At 37.4% G+C, this 27,272-nt stretch overlaps 2 protein-coding genes across 2 annotated transcripts; one reads left to right on the top strand and one right to left on the bottom strand.

Annotated features, from left to right (window-relative positions):
* Positions 1–3,182: 3,182 nt before the first annotated feature.
* Positions 3,183–6,942, bottom strand: LOC115589816 (Fc receptor-like protein 5). Its single transcript, XM_030430977.1, has 7 exons — positions 6,898–6,942; positions 6,720–6,782; positions 5,969–6,235; positions 4,593–4,976; positions 4,291–4,353; positions 3,607–3,657; positions 3,183–3,247 (listed from the first exon to the last, which is right to left on the bottom strand). The coding sequence occupies exons 1-7, from the start codon at positions 6,926–6,928 to the stop codon at positions 3,183–3,185; spliced, it is 924 nt and encodes a 307-aa protein (XP_030286837.1). The 5' UTR covers positions 6,929–6,942.
* A 13,034-nt stretch (positions 6,943–19,976) lies between these two features.
* On the top strand, positions 19,977–27,272 carry LOC115589316 (golgin subfamily A member 6-like protein 22). The gene is made up of 8 exons (XM_030430162.1): positions 19,977–20,073; positions 20,241–20,311; positions 20,533–20,666; positions 22,277–22,382; positions 22,686–22,799; positions 23,251–23,591; positions 23,730–25,718; positions 25,764–27,272. The coding sequence occupies exons 2-8, from the start codon at positions 20,260–20,262 to the stop codon at positions 26,613–26,615; spliced, it is 3,588 nt and encodes a 1,195-aa protein (XP_030286022.1). The 5' UTR covers positions 19,977–20,073; positions 20,241–20,259; the 3' UTR covers positions 26,616–27,272.

Raw genomic sequence — 27,272 nt, 5'->3', positions numbered from 1 at the left:
GTTTTAAAAAAAAGAATGGAACGTGCTGTATAGTCTCTGTATCTGCATTAGCTTCAAAGAGGGGCTCTGTGTAGGATATCAGTGGTTTAATATATCAATGCAACCTATGATGAATGTTTTTTTAAGCTCAGCGTGTCTGCTTCATGTCAAACTGCTGCAACGGTATCAGCGCGGTTGCTGACCACACCGAGTGTATTTAAGAAGCAGCAGCAGCTCCGATCTTATAAACGTCATCGCAAGACGTGTGAACAGATAGATCAGATGGAACAACGTGACCAGACAGAGCAGATGGAACAATGTGGTTTAACTGTCACACACTAATAAACCACCGACTCTTAAAAGTACTCACTGATGGCGTTACAAAGTCAGTGACCACAGATAAAGGCTGAGGACCATAAACCACACGACCCTTTCCAAAACTGTGAACAGCTCGACTACTTTCTGCTGCAAGAGCAAGTTGATTGGAAAATAAGTACATAAGTATAAGTACGTATAATCTTGCCCTAAAAGTAAAATCTACCATGTACAATATACTGTCACAATGTGAGATCAATTCACCTCCCAAAGGTGAGGTCAAAAACAAAACAAACAAACAAAAAAAAGTTTTTGTTCCCTTAAAATCTTGACAATCCTCTTGTGGGTGTGGGTTTTAGAAAGGAGGAACAAGGAGAGCTTAAACCCAAAAGCCGGCCTTAACTATCGTAGTTGTTAAAGAACTGAAAGGTTTTCTGCCATCACTCTGGTGTCTGGATCAGATGTGTGTTCTTCTTTGTCTCAGCAACAAACAGCCAGACAATGACTTGGAAACACACTGTAATAAAAGCAGTTTTTCTTTCACATATACTTTTTTTTTATTTTTACAATTTTAGAAATATATACACTAAAAAAAGAAGTAAAGAAGAAGAAGTAGCCCTCCCTGCCCCCCAACCGCCCCTAAATTAAATAGTAAAGTAGTCCTCAGTCCTTCAGTCAGGTGCAAGTGGCCTGTAAAACACACAATAGCATGGAAGTTATACATATGTATAATGTCTTATTCTGCCTTATTAAAAAAAAAAAATGTTTGTTATAAAGTGTACAAGACTAAGAATCTATGTGGGGTTTGTACATATATGGGAGCAGCTACAGTGATGTCAGCATGCTAAGGTGCTCACAATGCTCATGTTCAAGTTCACCATCTTAGTTTAGCCTGTTAATATGGTAAAAATTGATGATTAGCTCAAAACACAAAGGACAGCTGAGGCAGATGGGAATTCAATTAGATTTTAAGGTATTTGGCCATAGACCAAAGTACTGGACAAAACTTTTCACATTGTGATTTTTAACAAGTAATACATATATGATCTGTAACAAATTTCATATCTAGGCAGCCTGACTGTAAGTGTGACATTTCACAGAAATACATTCTGACTGGACCAAAAGTGATGGGAGTTAAACTGAAAATAATCCTACATGACTTCTCTCACTATGGCCCTACAACAGTGTCATCAATATTCCATGTTTAGTTCACTGTAAATAAAAAACAACATGACCATTTTATTGCCAAAGACAGCTGTATCACTGTTTGAGATTATAGCTGTTAATGTTCGTTGCTCCCCAAATAAATCGATTTGGTGTATATTTCATTGGAGTCTTTGCAAAGCTTGTTCATATTCTAAACTTTAAAAGCGGTACTATAAGTGTTATGCCATCCCTCTGGTTGCCACATGATTGAGTGCAAGAACATTACCTGTAATATTAGAGGAATGAGATTCTGAATCAGCCTCACCTCTGGTAGACTGAAGAATAGATGACACTCTCTTCTGGTGAACTTGCCTTGGTCCTTTCACTTCCTGTTTCAGGAAATAAATAAACATACAAGTTCATTGTTTTTAAATGTTACTGATAACAGGCAAAGCAGTTCATTTTTACTTTAGGATTTTTTTATTCTTCATTTTACGATGCGTTTTTGTCACTGGTTGGTGTTTTTTTCAGGACACTCTGCATCTCTGGCTTTTAAAAGCATTAGAAGAAAACAAAGTGAGTGAAATAAACTGTGCAGAGGTGATATACCATAGACCTGTCGGCTATTTTAAACTGTTCAGTGTGTTCATGTTGAAACTTTCCATCTCATCGTGCATGTCACCTTTCACAACCTCTAGGCTACTGAGGGGCCCATGTGGTTTTCTCATGTGGTTGACAGCTATAAATTATCAACTGCTACCAAAGTACTTAAAAGGAAACAGCGTTCTGCAGACATGTCTGAAAATATTTGATTAATGTAGTTCTATCATTTTAGCGCAAGACTAACGTGACATTTGCGACCCTGTTCAAGTTGGAAACTGATTAATTTTTAATTACTAATTCAGCTTTAACCTGAACATTCACAAAACAGTATCACCCCGAAAACTTCATATGGTCTCATTTTGAAAGGAAGTGATCCCCAGTTAACAGTGAAGTGGAAGGAACAGAAACTATCTTTCTTCTTCCTTTGGTTTTTAACAACAGCATATGTCACATCGTCTGGATCAACTGCCTTTTCTCCTGTGGACCACGTAACATAAAAAAAAAAAATTAAAAAAACAGAAAGACAGTTTCTCACATCCTGTTTTTCATTATCAAGCTGTCTTATCATAAAGGGTTTGTGTATTCGTGCACATTGTCATCTGTGGCATTAAATAGCACTTCAGATATTGATTAAAACCACATTTTTGATAATTCATAAAAATGTTGCACAAGCTTGAAAGAAGCACTTTCATTATGAAATGGACCTTTTTCCTTTGGTCTTTGGAGAAGAGCATATGTTGAATGTTGTGGATCGAAGACACTGTCCGCACCTACAACTGAAACATAAAACTGTCATGCTGTATTTTATTAGAAAAAGCTGCAGATACTGTATGCAGTAAAGCAAAGACAGATAGATAGGGGGAATACAGTAATTGCTATATAAAAAATCTAATAAATTCAGACCCAATATATCAAGACAAATTTAATTCTTGAATTTTTTCTTTGAGCAAGTTCTAACTGAACAATAGCCTTTCCTCTGCCTAAAACAGAAGTTTCTTAAATCAGAAAATGAGCCCAAAACTATATCTGCAAAATAACTGCAAAAATGCAGAATAACACAAATATTCAAAGTACACCAAATGAAAAAACAAACAAACTAACTGTTGCACAAACTCTTAAGATTAAGTAGAAGCATTTTTTCAAAATGTACCTTTTTGGACAAGAGCATATGTTGCATGTTGTGGATAGTCAACACTGTCCGCACCTACAACTGAAACATAAAACTGTCATGCTGTGTTTTATTGGAAAAAGCTGCAGATAATATATTGCATACAATGTATACAGTATAGTAAAAACATCAAGATAGGGGGAATACAGTAATTGCAATATAAAAGAAAATAATAAAAAATCAGACCTAACACATCAAGACAAATTCAACCTTGAGTTTTCCTCTTTGAACAAGTTCTACCAGAACAATAGCCTTTCCTCTGCCTCAAACAGACATTTCATGAAGCACAAAATGAGCAATAAACTACATGTAAAATAATTTAAAAAGTGCAGATTACCACAAATATCCCAAGAACACCAGAGAATACTTCTAAGAAGAACTTTAACAAAATGTACCTTTTTTCCCCTGTTTTTTGACAAAAGCATATGTGACAACACTGTTCTCTCCTGAAACTGAAACATAAAAAAGGACAACATTCACTGACCTGCTGTATTTTATCAGAAAAAGCCACATATACAGTAAATCAAAGACAGGAAGACAAAGGTAAACTAATAAGTCTCAAAAAGTCCGGCCTAACATTACGATAGCTTAAACTATAGGTTTTATTTTTCTGTGAGTAGGTGCAAATAGAATATTTTTTCTTTGCCTAAAATAGTTGAAAATGAGCTGAGATTCAGCAAAACATCTGACAAAAAGGGTTGAGAGTATTAATGAAATCAAATATCTTAAATAGACCAAAATATCACAACACATTACCAACTACACACATAGTCTGAAAGAGATGAATCTAAAATGAGTGAAGGAAATTACACTGAAGACACTGAACCCCAAACTGCTCCAGATGGCTATTATATTGGTACATATGTTTCTATTTCAATGGGTGACGAGCATGTCGGCACCTTGCATAGCAGCCTCTGCCATCTGTGATCGATGATGTGTGTGTGTGTGTGTGAAAAGTTGTACCTCTTAACTGTAAAGCCTAACAAGTTGCAGAAAAGGCCTTGATGTGTAAAGTATTGGTTTGCCTTCATTACAAACATGACTTTGATAATGACTATGACATTACTGGAGTTGCTCACCTGTATGATGTTCATGTGAACGTGATCCTGGTGTTGGCTTTCCAGATGAAAAACAGATCAATACTGAAGGACAGAAAAGAGCAAATGTCATCAATACATGACTCTTTAAAAGAATAACTTCAGTGTATGTGTTTTAGAAATGACACTGGAGACATTAAATCCTGTACTATCAGAGGAGGAGAAGTGGATGAGAATAAACATGAAAAACACCATTATAAAGTAATTCATACCGCTACAATAGGACTGATTAACAACACTTAACACGTACTAGCTTAAAGTAGTAGGACACAGCATCACTCTACCTTTTTGTTTCCTGCAGAGAAGTAGTCCCATCACCAACAGCAGCAGACCCCCCAACAAAACCCAGACAACAATCCACAGAAGGGAGAGGAGATTAGATGAGGGGCTGCTGGAAGGTGGAGTCTCTTCATAGCCTTTTAAAACAGCTAGCCGGCTCTCTGGTGATTCTCCAGCTCCAGAGATTTCGCACCTGTAGAGTCCATCATCAGACATGGAAACATTTTGGATGGTCATTGCTTCACCTTTATACCAGGTACCAAGATGGGAACCATCTTTGTAGAAATCTGCACTGTGTTCTGACTCAGATTTCTCCTTCAAACAGTGAAGAACCACATCATGTCCCTGCACCACAGGACGGGCTGGTACGTCCAGGATCACAGAACCATCTGAACAATGTGGTAAAAACGTGTTATATTAACATTATATTCCTTTTTTATTCATTAGAAAACATCAGTAACATATGCCTCATCCATTCCTGTGTTATTTATATATTACACAAAATTGTTGAATTTAACAACAATGCAAAGGCAAACACATTGAAAATCCTGAAATAATACAACAGCATAAACCTTAATTTTAAGCAAAAACATCAAGAAGTGCCATATTTAAGTAAACATCCCATTTACAAATTACTGTATATCAGTCAGAACCGGCTTTTGTCTTAAAGCCGAAGAGTTTAAAGAAATATTAGTGAGATTATATTACTTGTTTTATTAATCTTACTTCAGTTGCAGTTGGATAAATCCGACTAAGGGTTCAGTGTGAGCTACAAATTCCAACTACTCAGTTGATTGGTAAATTGTGGGTACAAAAGTCAGAGATCCTGGTCATGCAGTAAGCAGATGACGCATGATTAAAAAACATGGCAAAGAAAAGATAAAAACATTCTGCAATTCCTCCCTTTGTTATGTGGGCACCTACAGTTTTTCTTTCTGTTTTATGATTGTAAACTCAATATCTTCGGAGGTCGGACTGTTTCGGACTATTTTTCTACTTTTCACAGACAGAAAAAAAATCTTTTGACTGAGAAAATAATCAGAAATTAAACTTAAGCCAGTGTGACTGCTGATATGCAAGCAAGTGGTGAACTGTTCACTTCTACAGCAGCGAAGTTTAACAGACGTAACACTTTGAAACAACACTATCCCAAAATGTAGACACGCTGGCCTGTCGAAGAAAATTGACATATACATAAAAAAAAAAAAAAGTAAGACACATCTGTTTGATAATGCTTGAACTAACTAATATGTTTAGGTGTTTCAGGACTACCTGACATCTACTTTAATCAAACAGCGACTTCCAAAATGCTAAGTTGGGCTAACTGTGTCTCTCCCTCAAATAAATCAGACTCTCTTGATTTACATTTTGCTAAACATACCAGTGACAGTGATGTTGACAGCACGACTCGTTCTTCCCTCTGCATCTTCACACCAGTACTCTCCACTATGACGTTTATAGGAAGGATAAATGCTGCAGGACGGGGCTGATGAGTTCCAGGTGTGAGAAACTGCTGGAGTTATTGGAGTTTGGAGATTCCTCATCACTCTCCATTCAGTCAAACCAGTGAACACTTCACAATTTACAGTGAAATTCTCATATTCAAAAAATTGCAGTCTGTTTGGAGAAACACTGGGAAAAGCTTCATCTGAGACAAAAACACAGAGAGTCAACAATCAGATGAAGACATGTGGTCCACATGTAATATTCACCATTTACAAAACCAATACACATCCTTAAATGTACCATTGCTTACAATTTAATATACTTTAAGCAACTTGCAAAGAAGCAGGTGGCTGTGGTTGTGGTTACAATGTCTGTTAAGTTCCACATTAGCTTTCACTCTGTAACACCATAACATAGTTCTTGGTCTCTAAGCACTGTTGATGGCAATCTCTTTGTTTAATCAATTTGCTGCAAAGGTCTAAACAAAAAGCACAACAGGACATATCGGAATCTGATTCAGTATGAACATATATGGAAGGTTTCTAGTCTGAGTTTTTCATTTCACCAAATGCTACACACAGTACTGAGAGCAAGTTTAAGTAATGAAGATAGTTATCAAGAATATGTCATGGCCAAGCTGTGTTATGGATATTAGCCCAGAAACTAAGTCAATATATCCAACTTACCAGCTTTCTGAGCAGAGTAACTATGGCCAATTTGTGCAACCAGCAGGACCAACACATCTATTACTGAAGAGACAGACGAAAAGAGCTGTCTACCAAATACAGTATAGAAATATTTGTCAAATGGCTAAAAATACAGATTAGTGACAGTAATTGAGTGACAAAAAGTCTCAGTACTTACACTGTCTGGTGCAGAGGGCTGTAATGTCCATGATGTCTTGCTGCTGATTGCTGCAGCACAGACTGAAGTACAACTAAGACGTACTGCAGGTCGGTACCTCCTCTTCCTGTTTGTATTATTTCTGGTGTTGATGCAGCAGCAGGTTTGAACTGTAGGTCTAGAAATATCTTCAAGATGCACAACTGCTATTGTAAAGTAAGGGGAACAGCCTAAAGTGTCAGTCATTGGCTTTCTCACAGCCAGAGTCATAAAACCTGATACTGATGGTGAGCCTCCTTTGTTGTTTTTCGAATATTGCACGTAAAGTGAGAGCTCAATGGCCACAACCAAAAAACACTGTCCTCAGAAATATAAACTTGATATCCTCGATCTACATAAATGACACACAATGTGTATGACAACTTCTTTTCCCAGTGTAAAAGATAAAATCAGGGAGTTGAGCACCAACTCACTCTCTGAGCTAGAAGAATCCAGTTTGAACTGTACCCACCCTCTATTCCACCGCTTTGAGTTACTAAGACTGGCTGAGCTAAATGAATATCATAATGCCTGCCTTATGTTTCAAATTGTCAACAGGCTGAACTCTAGATTGAGTAGTCTTGTTCCCATCTCCAGCCCCTAGCACACATACCAAACGAGAATCAAACCACTTATATCAGGAAAATGTCGCCGACATGTGCGCACCAGTATGACTGTTGTCTGTAGGGGGCCGCAGATCTGGAACGGGATCGATGATGGCCTCAAGGTGTTGCCCTTTATCTCCAACTTCAAAAGACAATGAAAAAATCACTTTCTATTAACCTATATCTAATATAAAACTGTTTCCTCATGGACTACTGGGATGTATGTGTATGGTTGTATGTGTATGTAATGTAATATTATGTATGTTCTGGTGTGCTTTTTGGATGCATTTACTCATCATCATCTGGCTACAGGTGGTAACTGTGTATACTATTGTCTGTACCACTACCTTTTCATGAACCATGGGCCCCCACCTATAAGATTTTCTAGCTTCCTTTGGGGGACCCATTCCCTCTACCCAATTGACTTTGTGCCCCAACTGTATTATTGTAATGTTTGAAGTGGTATTTGTGAATAAAGTCAAACTCAAAGTATGACAGACTGCTGTGTTGAGTATCTGGACTACATCATTTACTTGGCTTGATTACCATGGGAGCAAACATTGGCAATTTTAAAATGTTTTGACTGATGTCTTCCATACTGTTTGTAGTCTGTGATGGCCTTCCACGCCCATAGCAGCACGAGCATATATAGCATGTCAGGGCCTTCAATAACTGTTACAAATCACCATTCCAATACTAATTTTCTTTCCTTACACATCAATTTTATATTTTTCCACATAACAACTAAATGGGTAAGCTTAGGAAGAGTTCGTTTTTTGTTAGTTTGAGACAAAAATTCAAAATGATAATTTGAGAAAAAACTGAAATAATTATTTTTCTTGACCCTTCCACCAACCAAAACCTCACTACAGAGTTTTCAGGCTCTACTGTGACACAACAGCAGTCATAATCCACACAGCCACTAGAGGTCTTTTTCAGTTATATGTAAACACAAGTCAATATAGGCATTTAAATAATGACTAATAGTGTTTTGTCTTTCTTGAGATGACATAACCTGCCCAAAAATGTATCACCAAAAAACACTGAGGTTTTTCCTGAAACTCTAGACTTTAATATTGTTTTACTAGGTACAGATTCAGTATTTTAATCAAGAACACCCAGCCAGACCACAGTCTTTAAGAATGTTTGGGGAATTGAGCCTGTGACTTTTTTGTACATGAAATTTGGTCTGTATTGCTATTTGGCCGTTTGCAATTAATCCATCACTCTGCAGAACTAGGCGCTCTGATAAGATTATGATTTCCATAAACATCTAAAAGAAGTCCTACTCTGCCCTCTGCAGTCCCTCAGCCACTATTACTGCTAGACTGTACAACATGACAAAGAGATAACTTCTTGGCTTGTGGCCCAGTTTTAATTGTGTTAACAGACTTCCCCCCTTTTTCAATAAAGGTGTGACAGTTAAACTCGTAGGCGGGTATTTTATTAGTGCAACTCACCTCCAACTTAAACTGCTTCTTAAAAGTTGTTCATTAACTTGAATCATTCGGAATATCCTGCTGTTGGGACTTTTTCATCACACACTGAGCTCGATGTCCCATGAGATTTACAGGAAAAAGGACAAAAGCAGTCATTAAATCAGAGTGATTATTGATAGTATATAGACTGGATATGCATGTGAACTCTTAGACATGTGGTTACATGGTGAATGTTAAAAGTTGCACATATTGTCATTCATGCAATGGAAACTTATTGACAGGAACATAAGGAGAACAAACCTTATCTGATTACAGCTGACCTGCTTAAAAGGAACAAATTGTTTTATTTGAGGACTGCACACTGAGGTTTAGTTTGAAGTTGTAACTACAGCAAGCAAACCAATACCTATTTGTCAAATAAGATCAGGTCTGCCATCACAAGTGCATGTCTTCTTTATGTTATTATTATTTTAAACATGTTTAAGTTTTGAGTGGCTTTATTACATTGAAATATATAAATATATATTGCAATGTTTCAAGGTGTTTTACGTGACAATCTTCCTCAGTAATACAAATGAACAATATAAATAGTAAAAGAATGATCAAGGAGTGTTGGGCAGCACAGTCTTTCTTATTGCCATTTTCTGATTTAATGATTGATGATCTTGCGTACGTTTGACATGTCTGCTTTCACTATCAGTGGCAAATTCCAGTTAAAATCGGTCAATTCAGTTTGACTTGCAGTGTTCCCAAGGTACATTGTTGGCTGCGCTTGCCTGGCTGTTGGTTTTGGTCTTTCATGTATAAAGATAAATATAAGTCATAAAGATAAATGTAAGTGAAAATGGAACACTTCATCATTCATTTACTTTAATCCTTTAGTATATAAAACATGTACTTCATGTCTTATTTTGATATAAAATGCAATCAGGGAAGTAAGAAAATCATACTCTGATATACTTATCATCATTTACTGATTTGATGCTTCTGTGATGTTACTTTTTTTTAACAAAAGATACAAAAGTGGATTTGAAGCTTCAAGATGAAGACAAGGAGACGGAGGAGACACAAAAGAAGAAACAACAGGATGAAACGGCACCAGTGATGGAACAAAATAAGGAAATGAAGGAATGGATAAAGAACTAGTGAAACAGAGAGATCAACTTAAAGAACAACTCCAGAAAGTTGAGACGGAGAGTGAGTGGAGACAAAAATAACAGAGAGAAAATATATTTGACAAACCTCTAATAAGGCTCTGTAGAAACTGGACGAGTCAAAGAGACTTTGTGAAAAACAGATGATGAACAAAGAAAAATTGCTGGGCGCATAGAGTACCAGGTTACTAGAATTGACAGGCAGAGGGATTTTAGAATTCAATTAGAATTAGCGGAATAGAGAAGTTGAAATCAATCAGTGCAAACATGGTCACCAAAAGTCCAAAAGTTGAAAAGATAATAAATCACAAACATTTCCTTAGTACACCTGGAACTTGCATAAATGGTGAACCAGAGACAAATCTTTTCATGCTTCCTGTGGAAAAGATGGAGTGTAATTTAAAGTTTCATTAAACAGGGTAGAGTGGGAAAAGGGGGATTTAGGATCAACAGGTGCAGCAAAATGACAGTGAGGACGATAGTTATGATGGTATAATTGTTGTGTACACACAATGTTTAAAATGTGTCAGAATAAAATCTTCTATAAAGAGGAAGCTTTCCTTTTTTCTTCTTAATACTATTGGATTCTACTGTGAAACACAGGAGTTATTGTGTGAGTTATTTAGTTTAACATAGATAGAGCTCATCAAGTATTATGGGTATGACATACCATGTTTAATAAAGTACACATATGTAGTTTTCTGCTCTATGTTAAGATTCACTTATGTTATTTTCATGCAACTTTTTTTAAATAATACTAAATAATAAGGACATATTTTTAACTTTGAAGAGAGATTTAAATCAGAGATGATAAAGCAACTTTATGGTTTAGTTGAGATCAAAATGAAGGCTAGGTTTAAAGATGGCCATTTGCAAGTCACACAGGTTCTCCTAGTTATAAAGATCTGTCTATAAAAAATGGTCGCACATTGCAATGATTACAGTCTGGAACACTGGACTATAATAAAACAACCAGTCACCTGATCATCCTGACATCAAACCTGGTGTTGTTGGCAGTGTATTATATTTAGTTTCAACATTATTGTAAAAGCCTTTCGTAAATTATTTCCTACAACTGTGGGTAAGAAAATTATTGAGACACAAATTTGTATAGAGGAGAGTTTCACACAATCCACTGATGATTCAAGACATGAAAGCAAACATATCCTCAATATTTTGGATACATTTTTTTAATCTGAATGGTATACAAATACAAGACATCTATTTGATTGTGCAAACGTGCATGTTTGTGCAATGAAGTGAACACACCTCATATTATAATACACGGATAGTGTTGTTTTTGGCAGCCTGTTTTAATTTTAGTTTTAGTCTAGTCTTTGTGTCAAACTGTCATTTTAGTTTTTATTAGTTTTAGTCACCTTTATACTCTTTTTAGTCTTGTCAAGTTTAAGTTGACCAAAAGTCTGAGCATTTTAGTCTTATTCTAGTCAGAATTATCCTTGACTATTTTCGTCTAGTGTTAGTCGACGAAAACTGATGACGTTTTAGTCTAGTTTTAGTCAATGAAAATTGTACTTTAGTTTCTTTTTAGTAATGCAATTTCTATCTGTACTTGTATTGCATTTGCTATGTTGTACCCATTTTGGTAACAGCAGCACACACACACACGGCTGGCCGACTGTCATGTTCATGTCTGACCTCCCGCCCGTCCTACCCACTCTTCTCCACATTTCTGCATGAAAAGCAGCGTCTGTCACCGGCAAAAAAACTTTGACTCACTGAGTGTTTGTGATGAACATAAATCACCGCAGCGGTCAGCCCTCCGGACCGAGACTTAAGTGAACTTTCCCCCGAAAAACAGCCTCTGTCCCCGCGAGTGAGGGAGTCAGACAGCTTTCAGTTTACTGATGACGATTATGTAATTATTTAATTTAGAGCGAAAACGTAACTTAGTCACTTTACAGGATGTTTAGTGGGTCAGGATCTCAATCACTACATATCATAACAGCATCCATGTGATTACAAACTGTCCGTGGGTTTAGAGTGACAGGGGACACACCTGGGAATCACAGAACCCCGACTGGCCAGCCATCGGTCCCTTTGTTTGTGTCAGACTTAACTTTGTGTCTTGAGCTGTCGTTAACGTTAACCCACCGCAGCTGCATCTTCTTAATAATGCCGCGCGAGTGGGTATTGAGGAAGTAACGTCGCCTGCGTCTGCGCAGTGCGACCTGATGCAACCCAAGAGAAATGTTGCAAAATAATAACAACAGGGAGACGAAATAACGTTATAACATTTCATCTCGTCTCGTTTTGGTCAATGAAAATGAAGAGATATTTTAGCAGAGTTTTTATTTTGTAAACCACATTTAGTCCCGTTTTTATTCGTCAACAATATTGCATTATATATTTGGTTATAGTTTTCGTCACATGACCAACATTTACGTTGCGTCTCGTCTCGTTTCCGTCACGTGATAAAGGTTCGTTGACGACGATATTTAGTCATAATTTTCGTTGACGAAAGCAACACTATACACGGATAAGTTCAAAGTACAAATCGTTTGGAGGACTTTGACTGTGTAGTTTACTGAGAAGTGAGGCGACACCTTTAAGCACGCAACAGGTATTTTTAATTTTCTAAAATTAATCCATTGTTTTTTAGATTGCTGCTATCATGCTTTCAGTTAAATTCACTATATTTATAGAGTCCAGTCTGTGGCCCGTATGAGGTGATTTATCACCGATTTCCAGCAAACTCCTCCTGAACTTGTCCTTGCAGTTTAAAGTGAACATCTAAGGTTTTATCTTTATTTTTTTTTATTTTTTTTTTTTTTGCATGAAGCATTGATTTTTCTTGTGCTTAATCATCTCAATTTGAAATTTGAACACTTAAAAAGTTTTACCAATCTGCTAGGCAAAGACATGCTAACACCATATGATGCACTCAGGAAAGCAAGAAAAGTATAAGCTCATCAAATGGACTGTTTTTCTGTTTTTCACAAACAGGTTAAAGTATTAAAGTATTAAACTATGGCAAATAAGCTATTAGCAATTCTTGTTTGAAATATACTATTGAATGTACAGACACTATTAATGAATTTCTTCTGAAAAAGTCTTAATTCTTCTAATTAATTCTTCTTAATTCCTTAATAATGTCTGAATAGGGCTTTACAATGAAAGTGTGACAGGCTATTTGGGAATTAAGATACTGTAACAGATAATGCACATTAAATGATCTATTCACATGTAACAATCTTAGAATACATTTTTGTCTTCTAATAACTGTATTTCTACAAAATACTATTTCATAACAACGTATTTGAATTATTATCACTCCAGGATGGTTCCCGCTGTTATCTTCCTTCTAACACTCATTTGTGGAGGCCGCTTACACACAACTACATTACTTATACCATGGTTTATGTTTAAGTGATACAGAAACAGACAAGAGTGTAACACAACAAGGCACCATTAGGTTATCACTGATTATCTGTTGCTTGTAGTTTGACAGTATACTGCCACATCAGCAAAATCTTTCAATTTGCCAGTTGCAGCTGTTGATTCACACACACTCAATCTGCTCTGCATTTCTCATTGGTTATGTAATCTTCATTGTTCTGTGGAAACGTAAACGTAAGCTACAACTTGTTGATGGTTACATTAATAGCATGTTTCAGTGTAAAGCACTAACCCAGTGTTAAGCTTGTTCATATTTAATAACATTTGATTTAGTTTTATGATGTGTGTAGTGGAAAAAAACTGAAAACTACATCATGCTTCTCACTTTCACAGTTTATCCAAAGCATACAGTCTCTGAAATGTCTTACTTTGATAAAAAAGAAGAAAAAACAACAGAAGGACATATTTCATTTATGTACATTTTGTTTGCTGTCTAATGACAGTTTTGGTGTTTTTCTGTGTTCTTCATTGTCATGTCTTTTCTGCACAAAAGGTGATGAGGCACAAAAGCTGAAGACAGAAAGGGACAGCAACTGCAGCAACAAAGGGAAGAACTGCAGCAACAGAGGGAAGAACTGGAGAAACAGAGACGCAGACTTGTAGAACAACTTGATGAAAATGAGAGAGAGAGGGAAGAGAATAAGCAGAAGCTTCAGTCAGTGGAGAGGGAAATAACAGAGAGAGAAATGATGTTTGACAGACCGGAGGAATTATTAAGAGAAAAGGAAAACCTCTTACAGGATCAGTGGAAACTGGATGAGACTAAGAAAATGTTGGAGAAACGGATACTTGACAGGGAGAAATTGCTGGAGGCCGTTGAGGATCTGTTGAGAAGTAACAGACAAATCTCTTTGTATTAGACAAACAGATGCAACTGTCAACGCAATCAGAGCAAACAGTCACCAAAAGACCAACATGTGAAAAAATGCAGCATCACACATATATACTTGGTGTCTGGATTGAATATCAAACTACAGATGAATTAATGAATGCTTGCTGGGACTGTTGACAAAAAAAAAACAAAAACATATGCAGTATAATTTGAAATGTTATGACACAGTGTGAAATGAAGGTTCATAATCACTGGGTGCAGCTAACTGACAGCAAGGACAACATTTATGATGGTGTAATAAGAACCACTAGATTTAATCAATTGTGTGCAGACAGTATTTCAAAACATGTACGAGATTTATTAATGAAATTTAGAATATCTTTCAACATGTCTATCAAATATGTTGGTGCACTGCTCTGTGATGTGTTTATCATGTATTTCTAATGTCAAGGTCTTTGTTCAAAATTTGCTGACTGTTGCAGACATGTTAAAAATTTCAATAAAATCTAATTTAATAAGGTTTTGTTTTGAGTTATTTTTCTTTTCAGAAGAATGAATTACTGTTGGATTCTATAAACATTAATCCCAATTCACCACAATTTGGTTCTTTGTTCTCCGTGAAGGAGGAAACTGCAATGATGAAATAACTGACGTTTTAAAAAAGACCTACAGTGCTTCACAGGAGGAAAAATGCTGACGAGAGGAATAAGTTCAAGTGTACATGTCACATCGAAGTTATCTATCCTGTGAAGTTAAATCTCAAGTTTCAAAATCAAGAAAATACATAAAGCAAGAGCACACCATGTTTTTGATCATTCACTATTAAGTAAAAAAAATATGATCAATCCTTGAAGTGACAGGGAGCAAATAGAGAGAAGATAAACTAGAGTAATGTGTGATCGACAGTTTGTTTTGTTAAAAGTCTTGACCTACCGTGTGTTAAAGCTACAGCAGGCAGGTGGTAAAATCAGACAGAGAACACACCTTAGTGATCACAGATTAACAGGATCAGAGTACGACTTCTCTTATTGGAGGACTTTGATCAGCAGGTTACTGCATGCTTCTCTGACAGGAGGCCACTTTGATACAAACTGCAGGTACGTACGCTTTTCAATGATTCAGTTATATTAAACTGCTTATTCTACTTAAATTGAACAACAAACAGCTCTGCTACATAAAAATCATTGTCATGCCTGGATTGCAGCATAACCTTTTTGTTCTAAGAGCCATATGAAGTGACTCTGAAAGCCGTGTTGTTTGCTGACTCTGTCTCATCCATATGGTTTATGGATGACACATATACAGTATATGATGCCCTCAGAAAAGTAAACCCAGTATAATCTCATCAAATGGACTGTTTTTCTGTCAGCCACAAATGGGTTAAAGTATTAAACTATGGCAAATAAGCTATTAGCAATTCTTGTTTGAAATATACTATTGAATGTACAGACACTATTAATGAATGAAAGGTTCAAATGAATTTCATTTCATTCCTTAATATCTTCTGAATAAGGCTTTTAATTCAAAGTGTGACAGGCTAATCAGGAATTATGTTTCTGCTGATGCTGCACATTTAATTATTTATTCACATGTGACAATCATAATGACAATAAATGTTCTACACTAAAACAGATTGCACATTTATTTAGATTTTTGGAAAATAAATAATGCTTCTAATACCTGTTTTTCTACTAATCACTATTTCATAACTTCCTGCTGTTATTTTCCTTCTCCTAACACTCATTTGTGGAGGCCGCTTACAAACAACTACGTTACTTATACCATGGTTTATGTTTAAGTGATACAGAAACAGACACGAGTGTAACACAACAAGGCACCATTAGGTTATCACTGATTATCTGTTGCTTGTAGTTTGACGATGTGCTGCGACATCAGCAAAATCTTTCAATTTGCCAGTTGCAGCTGTTGATTCACACACACTCAATCTGCTCTGCATGTATATATAAACTGTACAGTCAGATCCATGGTGACAATTAGATGATTGGTGAATTTCTTTAGTTGTGTTTTAAAACTTCAACCAGGAGTCACCAAAGTAAAATCTTGATATCAGTTGTTGTTTAGAGTTTAACTGACGAGTTAAATAAGTTTCATATGATCAGCTTTTTTCAACAGTCTGACATTTCTGCTCATGTCTCTCCTCATCAGGTGAAATGTCAACCGAGTTGGATAAATCTAGTCTCACTTCTGTCACCTCTTTTACCATGGTTGTGGGTTATTGCTTGGCTGGTCTATTTCTCATTGGTTATGTAATCTTCATTGTTCTGTGGAAACGTAAACGTAAGCTACAACTTGTTGATGGTTACATAAATAGCATGTTTCAGTGTAAAGCACTAACCCAGTGTTAAGCTTGTTCATATTTAATAACATTTGATTTAGTTTTATGATGTGTGTAGTGGAAAAAAACTGAAAACTACATCATGCTTCTCACTTTCACAGTTTATCCAAAGCATATACAGTCTCTGAAATGTCTTACTTTGATAAAAAACAACAGAAGGACATATTTCATTTACATTTTGTTTGCTGTCTAATGACAGTTTTGGCTGTGTTTCTGTGTTCTTCATTGTCATGTCTTTTCTTCACAAAAGGTGATGAGGCACAAAAGCTGAAGACAGAAAGGGACAACGCCATTACTGCACTGCAGCAACAGAGGAAAGAACTGCAGCAACAGAGGGAAGAACTGGAGAAACAGAGACGCAGACTTGTAGAACAACTTGATGAAAATGAGAGAGAGAGGGAAGAGAATAAGCAGAAGCTTCAGTCAGTGGAGAGGGAAATAACAGAGAGAGAAAAGATATTTGACAGACCGCAGGAATTATTAAGAGAAAAGGAAAACCTCTTACAGGCTCAGTGGAAACTGGATGACACTAAGAAAATGTTGGAGAAACGGATACTTGACAGGGAGAAATTGCTGGAGGCCGTTGAGGATCTGTTGAGAAGTAACAGACAAATCTCTTTATATTAGACAAACAGATGCAACTGTCAACGCAATCAGAGCAAACAGTCACCAAAAGACCAACATGTGAAAAAATGCAGCATCACACATATATACTTGGTGTCTGGATTGAATATCAAACTACAGATGAATTAATGAATGCTTGCTGGGACTGTTGACAAAAAAAAAAAAAAAACATATGCAGTATAATTTGAAATGTTATGACACAGTGTGAAATGAAGGTTCATAATCACTGGGTGCAGCAGAAAAGGATAACCTCTTACAGGCTCAGTGGAAACTGGATGACACTAAGAAAATGTTGGAGAAACAGAAACTTGACAGGGAGAAATTGCTGGAGCCCACTGAGGATCTGTTGAGAAGTAACAGACAGAGTGATGTTCGATTCTCTATAGATTAGCCAAACAAATGAAAATTTCAACGCAATCAGAGCAAATACTCACCAAAATTCCAACATGTGAAAAAATATACCATCACACATATTTCATTGGTGTCTGGATTAAATATCAAACTACAGATGAATTAATTCCTGTTTGCTGAGACTGTTGACAAAAAAACCAAAACAACATATGCAGTATAATTTGAAATGTTATGACACAAGTGTTAAATGAAGTTTCATTATCACTAGGTGCAGCTAACTGACAGCAAGCACAACATGTATGATGGTGTAATAAGAACCACTAGATTTAATTAATTGTGTACAGATAGTATTTCAAAACATCTGCAAAATGTATTAATGAAATTTAGAATATCGTTCAACATATCTATGAAAGGTGTCAAACATATGGATGAACTGCTCTGTGATGTTTTTATCATGTGTTTCTAAGGTCAAGGTTTTTGTTCACAATTTCTTGATTGTTGAAGACATGTTAAAAATCTCAATAAAATCTAATTTAATAAGGTTTTGTGGGAGTTATTTTTTTCAGAAAAATGAATTACTGTTGGATTCTCTAAACATTAATCCCAATTTACCATAAGTTTGTTCTCTGTTCTCTGTGATGGAGGCAACTGCAATGATGAAATAACTGATGTTTAAAAAAAAACAAAACCTACAGTGCTTCACAGGAGGAAAAACGCTGAGGAGAGGAATAAGTACAAGTGTACATGTCACAACAAAGTTATCTATACTGTGAAGTTAATATCAAGTTTCAAAATCAAGAAAATACATAAAACAAGAGCACACCCTGTTATTGATCATTCACTATCAAGTAAAACAATGTAATCAATCCTTAACCCTTATGTTGTGTTTCGGTCAAATCTGTCCGATTTAAAAGTTTTATCTCTGAAAAATGTACTTAATTTGATCAGACTGACCTAAGAGTCCATGACTTTGTCCACAAAGAGGATTTCAACACACAAAATAAATAGTATTTATTTGCATACAATTTTGTGTATTTTATTCAACTTTTGTACACTCTTGGTGTTCCCGGTCAAAAATGACCAGTCATTAAAATGAATGGGTGAGACTACAATTAGTGTAAAAAACCGATCTCAGGTACATCCTCATTTGTCATATGGACACACACACACACACACACACACACACACACACACACACACCTACAAACACACACACACACACACACACACACACACACACACACACACACACACACACACACACCTTGGTTCCCAGGCAACCACCACGGGACCCTTAGCCCAGTAGAGTCTCTCTCCCGCGGGAACAACACCTGTTCTCAGAAAGTTGTTGGAACATTGTTTCAATAATATTGAACTTTTCTCGCAGCTTTGGTAGCCTATATAAATGCTTTTTTTAGGCCTTGCTCACAGTTCATTGTGTGGCAGCACCATGGCACGTCGATATACCATAAGTGAGGCTATTGATGTGATCACCACCACGCTGGTGAGAAGGAGAGAGGCCAGGAAACTGACAGTGAGGATGGATTAGAGGAGGAAGTGTCAGAAGATGAAGACTACACAGAATATAATCCAGACCAAGAATTAACTGATGGGAAGGAATCCAGTGATGAAGAGGATGGCCATGCTGAGGCTGCTGTCACATTCAGGTCAAAGAATGGGAACTTATCCTGGTCTTCATCCCCACCTGAGACCCACCTTAACCTTTGACCGGGAACACGACTAGTGTTACTTTATGTGACTGTATAAAAAAATTAAATGGTTTCAAAACAAATGTCCTTGGTAACTTTGACCCTAAGTAGTCTGTGATAAACAATATACTATGTTTCATCTGATTATTTTTTATAGTCAAAATAATCCAGAAATTATGCTTTTCAGAACTCGAATTCAAGATGTATACGCTCAGATCAGTGAGGTATACAGGCCATAAATAACAAATAGAAGTTCAAAACTTGTAATGGTCACAAGAACTGAAGTTGATAAAAAGATCTAATACAACAAGTAGTGATAATATATGTATTATACAGTTTTTATGATGAGTTTAAATGGACCGGTCATTTTTGACCGGGAACACTAAATTGTTTAACATGAAACGAACACAACATGAGGGTTAAAGTGACAGGGAGCAAATAGAGAGAAGATAAACTAGAGTAATGTGTGATCGACAGTTTGTTTTGTTAAAAGTCTTCACATACAGTGTGTTAAAGCTACAGCAGGCAGGTGGTAAAATCAGACAGAGAACACACCTTAGTGATCACAGATGAACAGGATCAGAGTACGACTTCTCTTATTGGAGGACTTTGATCAGCAGGTTACTGCATGCTTCTCTGACAGGAGGCCACTTTGACACAAACTGCAGGTACGTACGCTTTTCAATAACTCAGTTATATTAAACTGCTTATTCTACTTAAGTTGTACAACACTGTTACATAAAAATAACTATCATGCCTGGATTGCAGCATAACTGTTTTATTCATATGAAGTGACTCTGAAAGCCGTGCTGTTTGCTGACTCTGTCTCATCCAGTCCTACCTCCTGTGTCATCATGATGCGTTACATCTTACTGGTGGCTCTTGTACTCATTCCCATGTGGAAATGTAAGTAGCAGCTCTTGATGATCATACTAGATACAAACATATTCATTACAAAAATGTAGGCTTAGAGGACTGTTTGTGAAAATAAATCTGGTTGTATTGTTCTGTTCTTATTGGAATTATAGGTGAAAGACTTGCTACTATAATTTTATCTCCGGCCATATAATGATTCACTGGTTCAAGTTTTGCTTTTATCCCTGCTGTGCTTTTGTGATTCCGAAAAGATGAGAACATGGACCAGGACACGATCAAGTCACAGGACAAAGAGAAAGAATCAGAAAAAGCACTGACTACTTTGACAGAACAGATGAAGGACAATGAGATCTTGACAGTTCAACTCCAGCCACAATTTCAAAAGGTAAGACTGAATGTTGCACAGACTAGGCAGAAACTGAAACAGGGAAAGACAATATAACTTTGCAATCACCATTTTGTAGATTTTCAATACGAATGTGCCATATTGTATGTCAAAACAGTAGTTCATTTCAGGATGAGAGACAATTGCATATGAATGTAATTCTTCTTAGATAAAATCTGCACAAATAAAGGAAACTGGTCAAGCAACTTTATCTTAAAATAAACATGAAGGCTTGAATCCCACTGAGGACCTTTGTTGCATGGTGTGTTTCGCCCTCATGCAACTGTCAAGGCTTTGATAAAGGCTTTGTGCAAAAACGTAATTGGAATAATCATTTATATTATCTTGAGTATACTAGCCAACATATGATACATGTCATACATGTATCATAGACTACAATATATGAGCTCAAAGTGTAAATATGTAAGAATTTTCTCTTATTCTCCTCAGTTACTTCTGTAATTTCAACAAGCTGCCTATGCTCTCTGCTATAGCGTCAGTAAATGAGGAATAACACCAGCTTAAGAAAGATGTACATTTCTGATGTTATTTCTAACAACATATCTGACACATTGCTGCTGCAAACATCTTGTAGGACTGACAAACTCACTCCAGTCAAATAACTTTCCATTATGACATTGGTTTCAGTTTTTATGCATATATCCTATCATATTAGTGTTCTGTATAGTAAATGTAAGTTAATAATGCCAATTACAGCATGAGTTGGTAAGTTCTTCTAGAGGCATTTTTGTTATACATGGAGTGAATCTCTTAACATACTGAGAGCACTCAAATTAAACACGCTGGGTAATAAATCAAAAGTCTGTGGCTGTTGTAGGCCACTAATAAGCACATCCAGGCAGCCTCTTTGCCCGTCGTCCAGCAGCTAACTCAGTAGCACAAAGCAAATAACACCTTAGCTAAAGAACAGAGTCATTCCAGCAGCAATGTGATTGGTCAGTAGCCAGGTCAGCAGTACAAAACACACACCTACAGAAATAGGGAATACCTATCACGCTAAGTAGCATTTTTTGACCAAGGCCTGTTCGTCAAGTCTATTTTGCTTGTGTTTGTGATTGCAGCGATGAAAATATATCAAATCATGTATTTACAATAGCTGTTAACACATATTTCCCAGCTGACCAACGACAGCTACAGGGCCGTCTGTGTCAAAGTGGTTAAGCAGTGCACATTCATGTGTTTTGGAGGAAGTTCTCAGAAGTAGACCTGATGGGGGATTATTTTTGGTTTGATATATTTACCCCTGCTTTAATAACTGACTTGACTGGACTAGTATACTACTTGAAAAAAGCTGAAATTGTATTATATTATAATCAATATTAAATTGTTTTATACATTTAGTTTTAGGAGTTTTATTGGAAAAAAAAATCTGTCAATTGTTTTGTTTTTTGCTTTCTGTGAATTACAGCTGGTTTATTTAATTTTTTTCAGAATTTGAACTGGACCAGACAGAGAAAGATGATAATAGATAGCTACTACACACAGAGAGATTGCTGAAGCCAATAGGGATATCACTGTTATCAAACATTTTATCTGCCTTTTTTACTTTTTGCAGGAATTATAGCTTGTTTTTTTTTTCCATTTTACAGAATAACACAATGCAGAACCAGAAGGACAGACTGTTCTTTAAACCTGCTTTCACAGCCCTCGACCTTGACACAGTATTCTTCATTCTATTAATACACACTTGTGGAGGTAACTCAAACACTTTGGTTTTTCCGTAATGTTTACTATAATAGTAATATATACTATAATACATGATATGTTATCGATAAATTTCAAGTTGACTTCTAAGATTTATACACAATGATGAATTTGGCTGGAGTGAAGCTCCTTCCAGTGCATCATTGTTGCATCATCATTTTGTATTGTGGTTTACAGAAAGTATAATTTTATGACAACTGCTTAAAAATCAAAGCATATTTCTCTATAACAGATGACACTGTTTATCATTGAAAAGGTGTTACTACTTAATTTTTATTTGTCTTTTCATTTCAGCTGATTTGGTTCAATCCATTTTCACACTGTCTCAACACATGTGGTCGATTGTCGTCTTGGCTGAATTGGCTTTTAGTTTTATTCTTGCTGTTTGTGCCACATATAAATGGAAACGTAAGTCCCACTACTGTCATTTTCAGTGATATGCAGTATGATTCATTTCTAGTAAAAAACAATGAATACTAACACAGATTTTATCACTTCAAATACCATAGAAACGTTGTTGAAACTGATATTCCAATAATGAATAGCTTTTGTCTCATTTTGAAATGTATACATGAGCTACAGCTTGTTGATGGTTACATTATAAGCATGTGTCAGTATAAAGCACCAACCCAGTGTTAAGCTTGATAATATCAATAATATTTTGTCTAGTTTTATGTTGTGTGTTGTGGAAAAAACTTACACTACATCATGGTTTTTACTTTCATAGTTCGTTCAAAGCATACAGTATCAGAAATGTCTTTGATAAAAAAGACAGGAGGACATGTTTCATTTACTGTGATGTTGTTTGCTGTCTAAAAACACCTTTTTGGTGTCATGTCATATCTTTTCTTCACAAAAGGTGACAAAGCTGATTTACTGAGGAAAAATATGCTTCTTCAAATTCAATCACAAAAGATGGAGAAAGAATGGGACGACACAGTTGCTGCACTGCAGGAACAGAAGAACGAACTGGAGAACCAGAGGGAAGAAATGGAGAAACAAAAGGAAGAACTGGAGAAACAGAGTGAAGAACTGGAGAAACAAAAGGAAGAACTGGAGAACCAGAGGGAAGAACTGGAGAACCAGAGGGAAGAACTGGAGAAACCGAGCGAAGAACTGATAAACCAGAGTGAAGAACTGGAGAACCAGAGGGAAGAACTGGAGAACCAGAGGGAAGAACTGGAGAAACAGAGGGGAGAACTGGAGAAACAGAGGGAAGAACTGGAGAACCAGAGGGAAGAACTGGAGAACCAGAGGGAAGAACTGGAGAAACAGAGGGGAGAACTGGAGAAACAGAGGGGAGAACTGGAGAAACCAAGCGAAGAACTGAAAAACCAGAGGGAAGAACTGGAGAAACAGAAGGACATACAGGATGAACTGAGCGAAGATCTTGAGAAACTGAGCGAAGATCTGGAGAAACCAAGCAAAGAACAGGAGAAAAAGAGGAAAGAACTGGAGAAACAGAGTGAAGAATTGGAGAAACTGAAGGAAGAACAGGAGAAACAGAGTGAAGAACAGGAGAAACCGAGTGAAGAACTGGAGAAACAGAAGGACAAACAGGAGAAACCGAGTGAAGATCTGGAGAAACCAAGCAAAGAACAGGAGAAAAAGAGGGAAGAACTGGTGAAACAGAGTGAAGAACAGGAGAAACCGAGTGAAGAACTGGAGAAGCAGAAGGACAAACAGGAGAAACCGAGTGAAGATCTGGAGAAACCAAGCAAAGAACAGGAGAACCAGAGGGAAGAACTGGAGAAACTGAGCGAAGAACTGATGAACCAGAGTGAAGAACTGGAGAAACAGAGTGAAGAACTGGAGAAACCGAGTGAAGAACTGGAGAAGCAGAAGGACAAACAGGAGAAACCAAGTGAAGATCTGGAGAAACCAAGCAAAGAACAGGAGAACCAGAGGGAAGAACTGGAGAAACCGAGCGAAGAACTGATAAACCAGAGTGAAGAACTGGAGAAACAGAGTGAAGAACTGGAGAAACCTAGCAGAGAACTGGAGAACCAGAGGGAAGAACTGGAGAAACAGAGGGGAGAACTGGAGAAACCAAGCGAAGAACTGAAAAACCAGAGGGAAGAACTGGAGAAACAGAAGGACATACAGGATAAACCGAGCGAAGATCTTGAGAAACTGAGCGAAGATCTGGAGAAACCAAGCAAAGAACAGGAGAAAAAGAGGGAAGAACTGGAGAAACAGAGTGAAGAATTGGAGAAACTGAAGGAAGAACAGGAGAAACCGAGTGAAGAACAGGAGAAACCGAGTGAAGAACAGGAGAAACCGAGTGAGGAACTGGAGAAACCGAGTGAAGAACAGGAGAAACGGAGGGAAGAACTGGAGAAACAGAGGGAACAACAGAGGAAAGAAGTTGAGAAACAGAAGGACATACAGGAGAAACCGAGTGAAAATCTGGAGAAACTGAGCAAAGAACTGGGGACACCGAGTAAAAAACTGGAGAAACCAAATGAAGAAGAGGAGAAACAGAGGGAACAACTGGAGAAACCGAGCAAAGATCTGGAGAAACCGAGGGAGGAACTGGAGAAACAGAGGGAACAACAGAGGAAAGAAGTTGAGAAACAGAAGGACATACAGGAGAAACCGAGTGAAAATCTGGAGAAACTGAGCGAAGAACTGGAGAAACAGAGTGAAGAACTGGAGAAACAGAGGGAGGAACTGGAGAAACAGAGGGAACAACAGAGGAAAGAAGTTGAGAAACAGAAGGACATACAGGAGAAACCGAGTGAAAATCTGGAGAAACTGAGCGAAGAACTGGAGAAACAGAGTGAAGAACAGGAGAAACAGAGGGAACAACTGGAGAAACAGAGCGAAGAACTGGAGAACCAGTGGGAAGAACTGGAGAAACAGAAGGACATACAGGAGAAACCGAGCGAAGATCTTGAGAAACCGAGTGAAAATCTGGAGAAACTGAGCGAAGAACTGGAGAAACCGAGTGAAGAACTGGAGAAACAGAGCGAAGAACTGGAGAAACCTAGCAGAGAACTGGAGAAACAGAGGGAAGAACTGGAGAAACAGAGGGGAGAACAGGAGAACCAGTGGGAAGAACTGGAGAAACAGAAGGACATACAGGAGAAACCGAGCGAAGATCTTGAGAAACCGAGCGAAGATCTTGAGAAACCGAGTGAAAATCTGGAGAAACTGAGCGAAGAACTGGAGAAACCGAGTGAAGAACTGGAGAAACAGAGCGAAGAACTGGAGAAACCTAGCAGAGAACTGGAGAAACAGAGGGAAGAACTGGAGAAACAGAGGGAACAACAGAGGAAAGAAGTTGAGAAACAGAAGGACATACAGGAGAAACAGAGTGAAAATCTGGAGAAACTGAGCGAAGAACTGGAGAAACAGAGTGAAGAACAGGAGAAACAGAGGGAACAACTGGAGAAACAGAGCGAAGAACTGGAGAACCAGTGGGAAGAACTGGAGAAACAGAAGGACATACAGGAGAAACCGAGCGAAGATCTTGAGAAACCGAGTGAAAATCTGGAGAAACTGAGCGAAGAACTGGAGAAACCGAGTGAAGAACTGGAGAAACAGAGCGAAGAACTGGAGAAACCTAGCAGAGAACTGGAGAAACAGAGGGAAGAACTGGAGAAACAGAGGGGAGAACAGGAGAACCAGTGGGAAGAACTGGAGAAACAGAAGGACATACAGGAGAAACCGAGCGAAGATCTTGAGAAACCGAGCGAAGATCTTGAGAAACCGAGTGAAAATCTGGAGAAACTGAGCGAAGAACTGGAGAAACCGAGTGAAGAACTGGAGAAACCGAGTGAAGAACTGGAGAAACAGAGCGAAGAACTGGAGAAACCTAGCAGAGAACTGGAGAAACAGAGGGAAGAACTGGAGAAACAGAGGGAACAACAGAGGAAAGAAGTTGAGAAACAGAAGGACATACAGGAGAAACAGAGTGAAAATCTGGAGAAACTGAACGAAGAACTGGAGAAACAGAGGGAACAATTGGAGAAACAGGAGGGGGAAAAGAAGAAACAGAGGGAAGAACTGGAGAACCATAGCGAAGAACTGGATGAACAGGGCAAAGAACAGAGAAACAGAAGGACGCACAGGAGAAACAGAGGGAAGAACTGGAGAAACAGAGGGAAGAACAGAAGAAACAGAGGGAAGAACTGGAGAAAAAGAGGGAAAAGCAGGAGAAACAGAAGGAAGAATGGAGAAACAGAAAGACGTACAGGAGAAACAGAGACACAGACTTAGGGAACAACTTGATGAAAATGAGAGAGAGAGAGGAAAGAGAAAGCTTCAGTCAGTGGAGAGGGAAATAACAAAAGATGTTTGACAAACCGGAGGAATTATAAAGAGAATAGGAAAACCTCTTACAGGCTCAGTGGAAACTGGATGAGATTGAGATGAGAAAAATTGGAGAAACAGATACTTGACAGGGAGAAATTGCTGGACAACATGGAGAATCTGTAACAGACAGAGTGATGTTCTAATCTCTTTATATTAGACAAACAGATGCAAATATCAACACAATCAGAGCAAGCAGTCACCAAAATGACCAACATGTGAAACAACATCACAAACATTTCACTGGTGTCTGGAATAAATATCAAACTACAGATGAATTACTGAATGCTTGCTGAGACTCTTGACAAAAAACCCCCAAAACATATGAAGCATAATTTGAAATTTTTAACCAGACTGCAGTGTTAAATGAAGATTCATTATTACTAGGTGCAGCTAAATGACAGCAAGGTCAGCATTTATGATGGTGTGATAAGAACCACTAGATTTAATTAAACTGTGTGCAGACAGTATTTCAAAACATGTACAAGATTTATGATGAGATTTAGAATATCTTTAAACATATCTTTTAACAGGTGTGAAACATATAGATGCACTGCTCTGTGA

Source organism: Sparus aurata, chromosome 10 (genome assembly GCF_900880675.1).
Source record: "Sparus aurata chromosome 10, fSpaAur1.1, whole genome shotgun sequence".
Lineage (NCBI taxonomy): Eukaryota > Metazoa > Chordata > Actinopteri > Spariformes > Sparidae > Sparus > Sparus aurata.
Note: the sequence above shows the minus strand (reverse complement) of the source record. Positions and strands in the feature narration are given on the sequence as shown.

What these genes read in the sequence shown, in the direction of transcription:
- LOC115589316 (XM_030430162.1), top strand. Translation starts at nt 20,260, where the DNA reads ATGATGCGTTACATCTTACTGGTGGCTCTTGTACTCATTCCCATGTGG. An exon ending in ACTCATTCCCATGTGGAAAT is followed by an intron (nt 20,312 to 20,532) that starts GTAAGTAGCAGC and finishes GATTCCGAAAAG; the next exon opens with ATGAGAACATGGACCAGGAC. An exon ending in ATTAATACACACTTGTGGAG is followed by an intron (nt 22,383 to 22,685) that starts GTAACTCAAACA and finishes TTTTCATTTCAG; the next exon opens with CTGATTTGGTTCAATCCATT.
- LOC115589816 (XM_030430977.1), bottom strand. Translation starts at nt 6,928, where the DNA reads ATGGACATTACAGCCCTCTGCACCAGACAGT. An exon ending in AGCCCTCTGCACCAGACAGT is followed by an intron (nt 6,783 to 6,897) that starts GTAAGTACTGAG and finishes CTGTCTCTTCAG; the next exon opens with TAATAGATGTGTTGGTCCTG. An exon ending in CAAAAAACAGGGGAAAAAAG is followed by an intron (nt 3,248 to 3,606) that starts GTACATTTTGTT and finishes TTTCAGTTGTAG; the next exon opens with GTGCGGACAGTGTTGACTAT.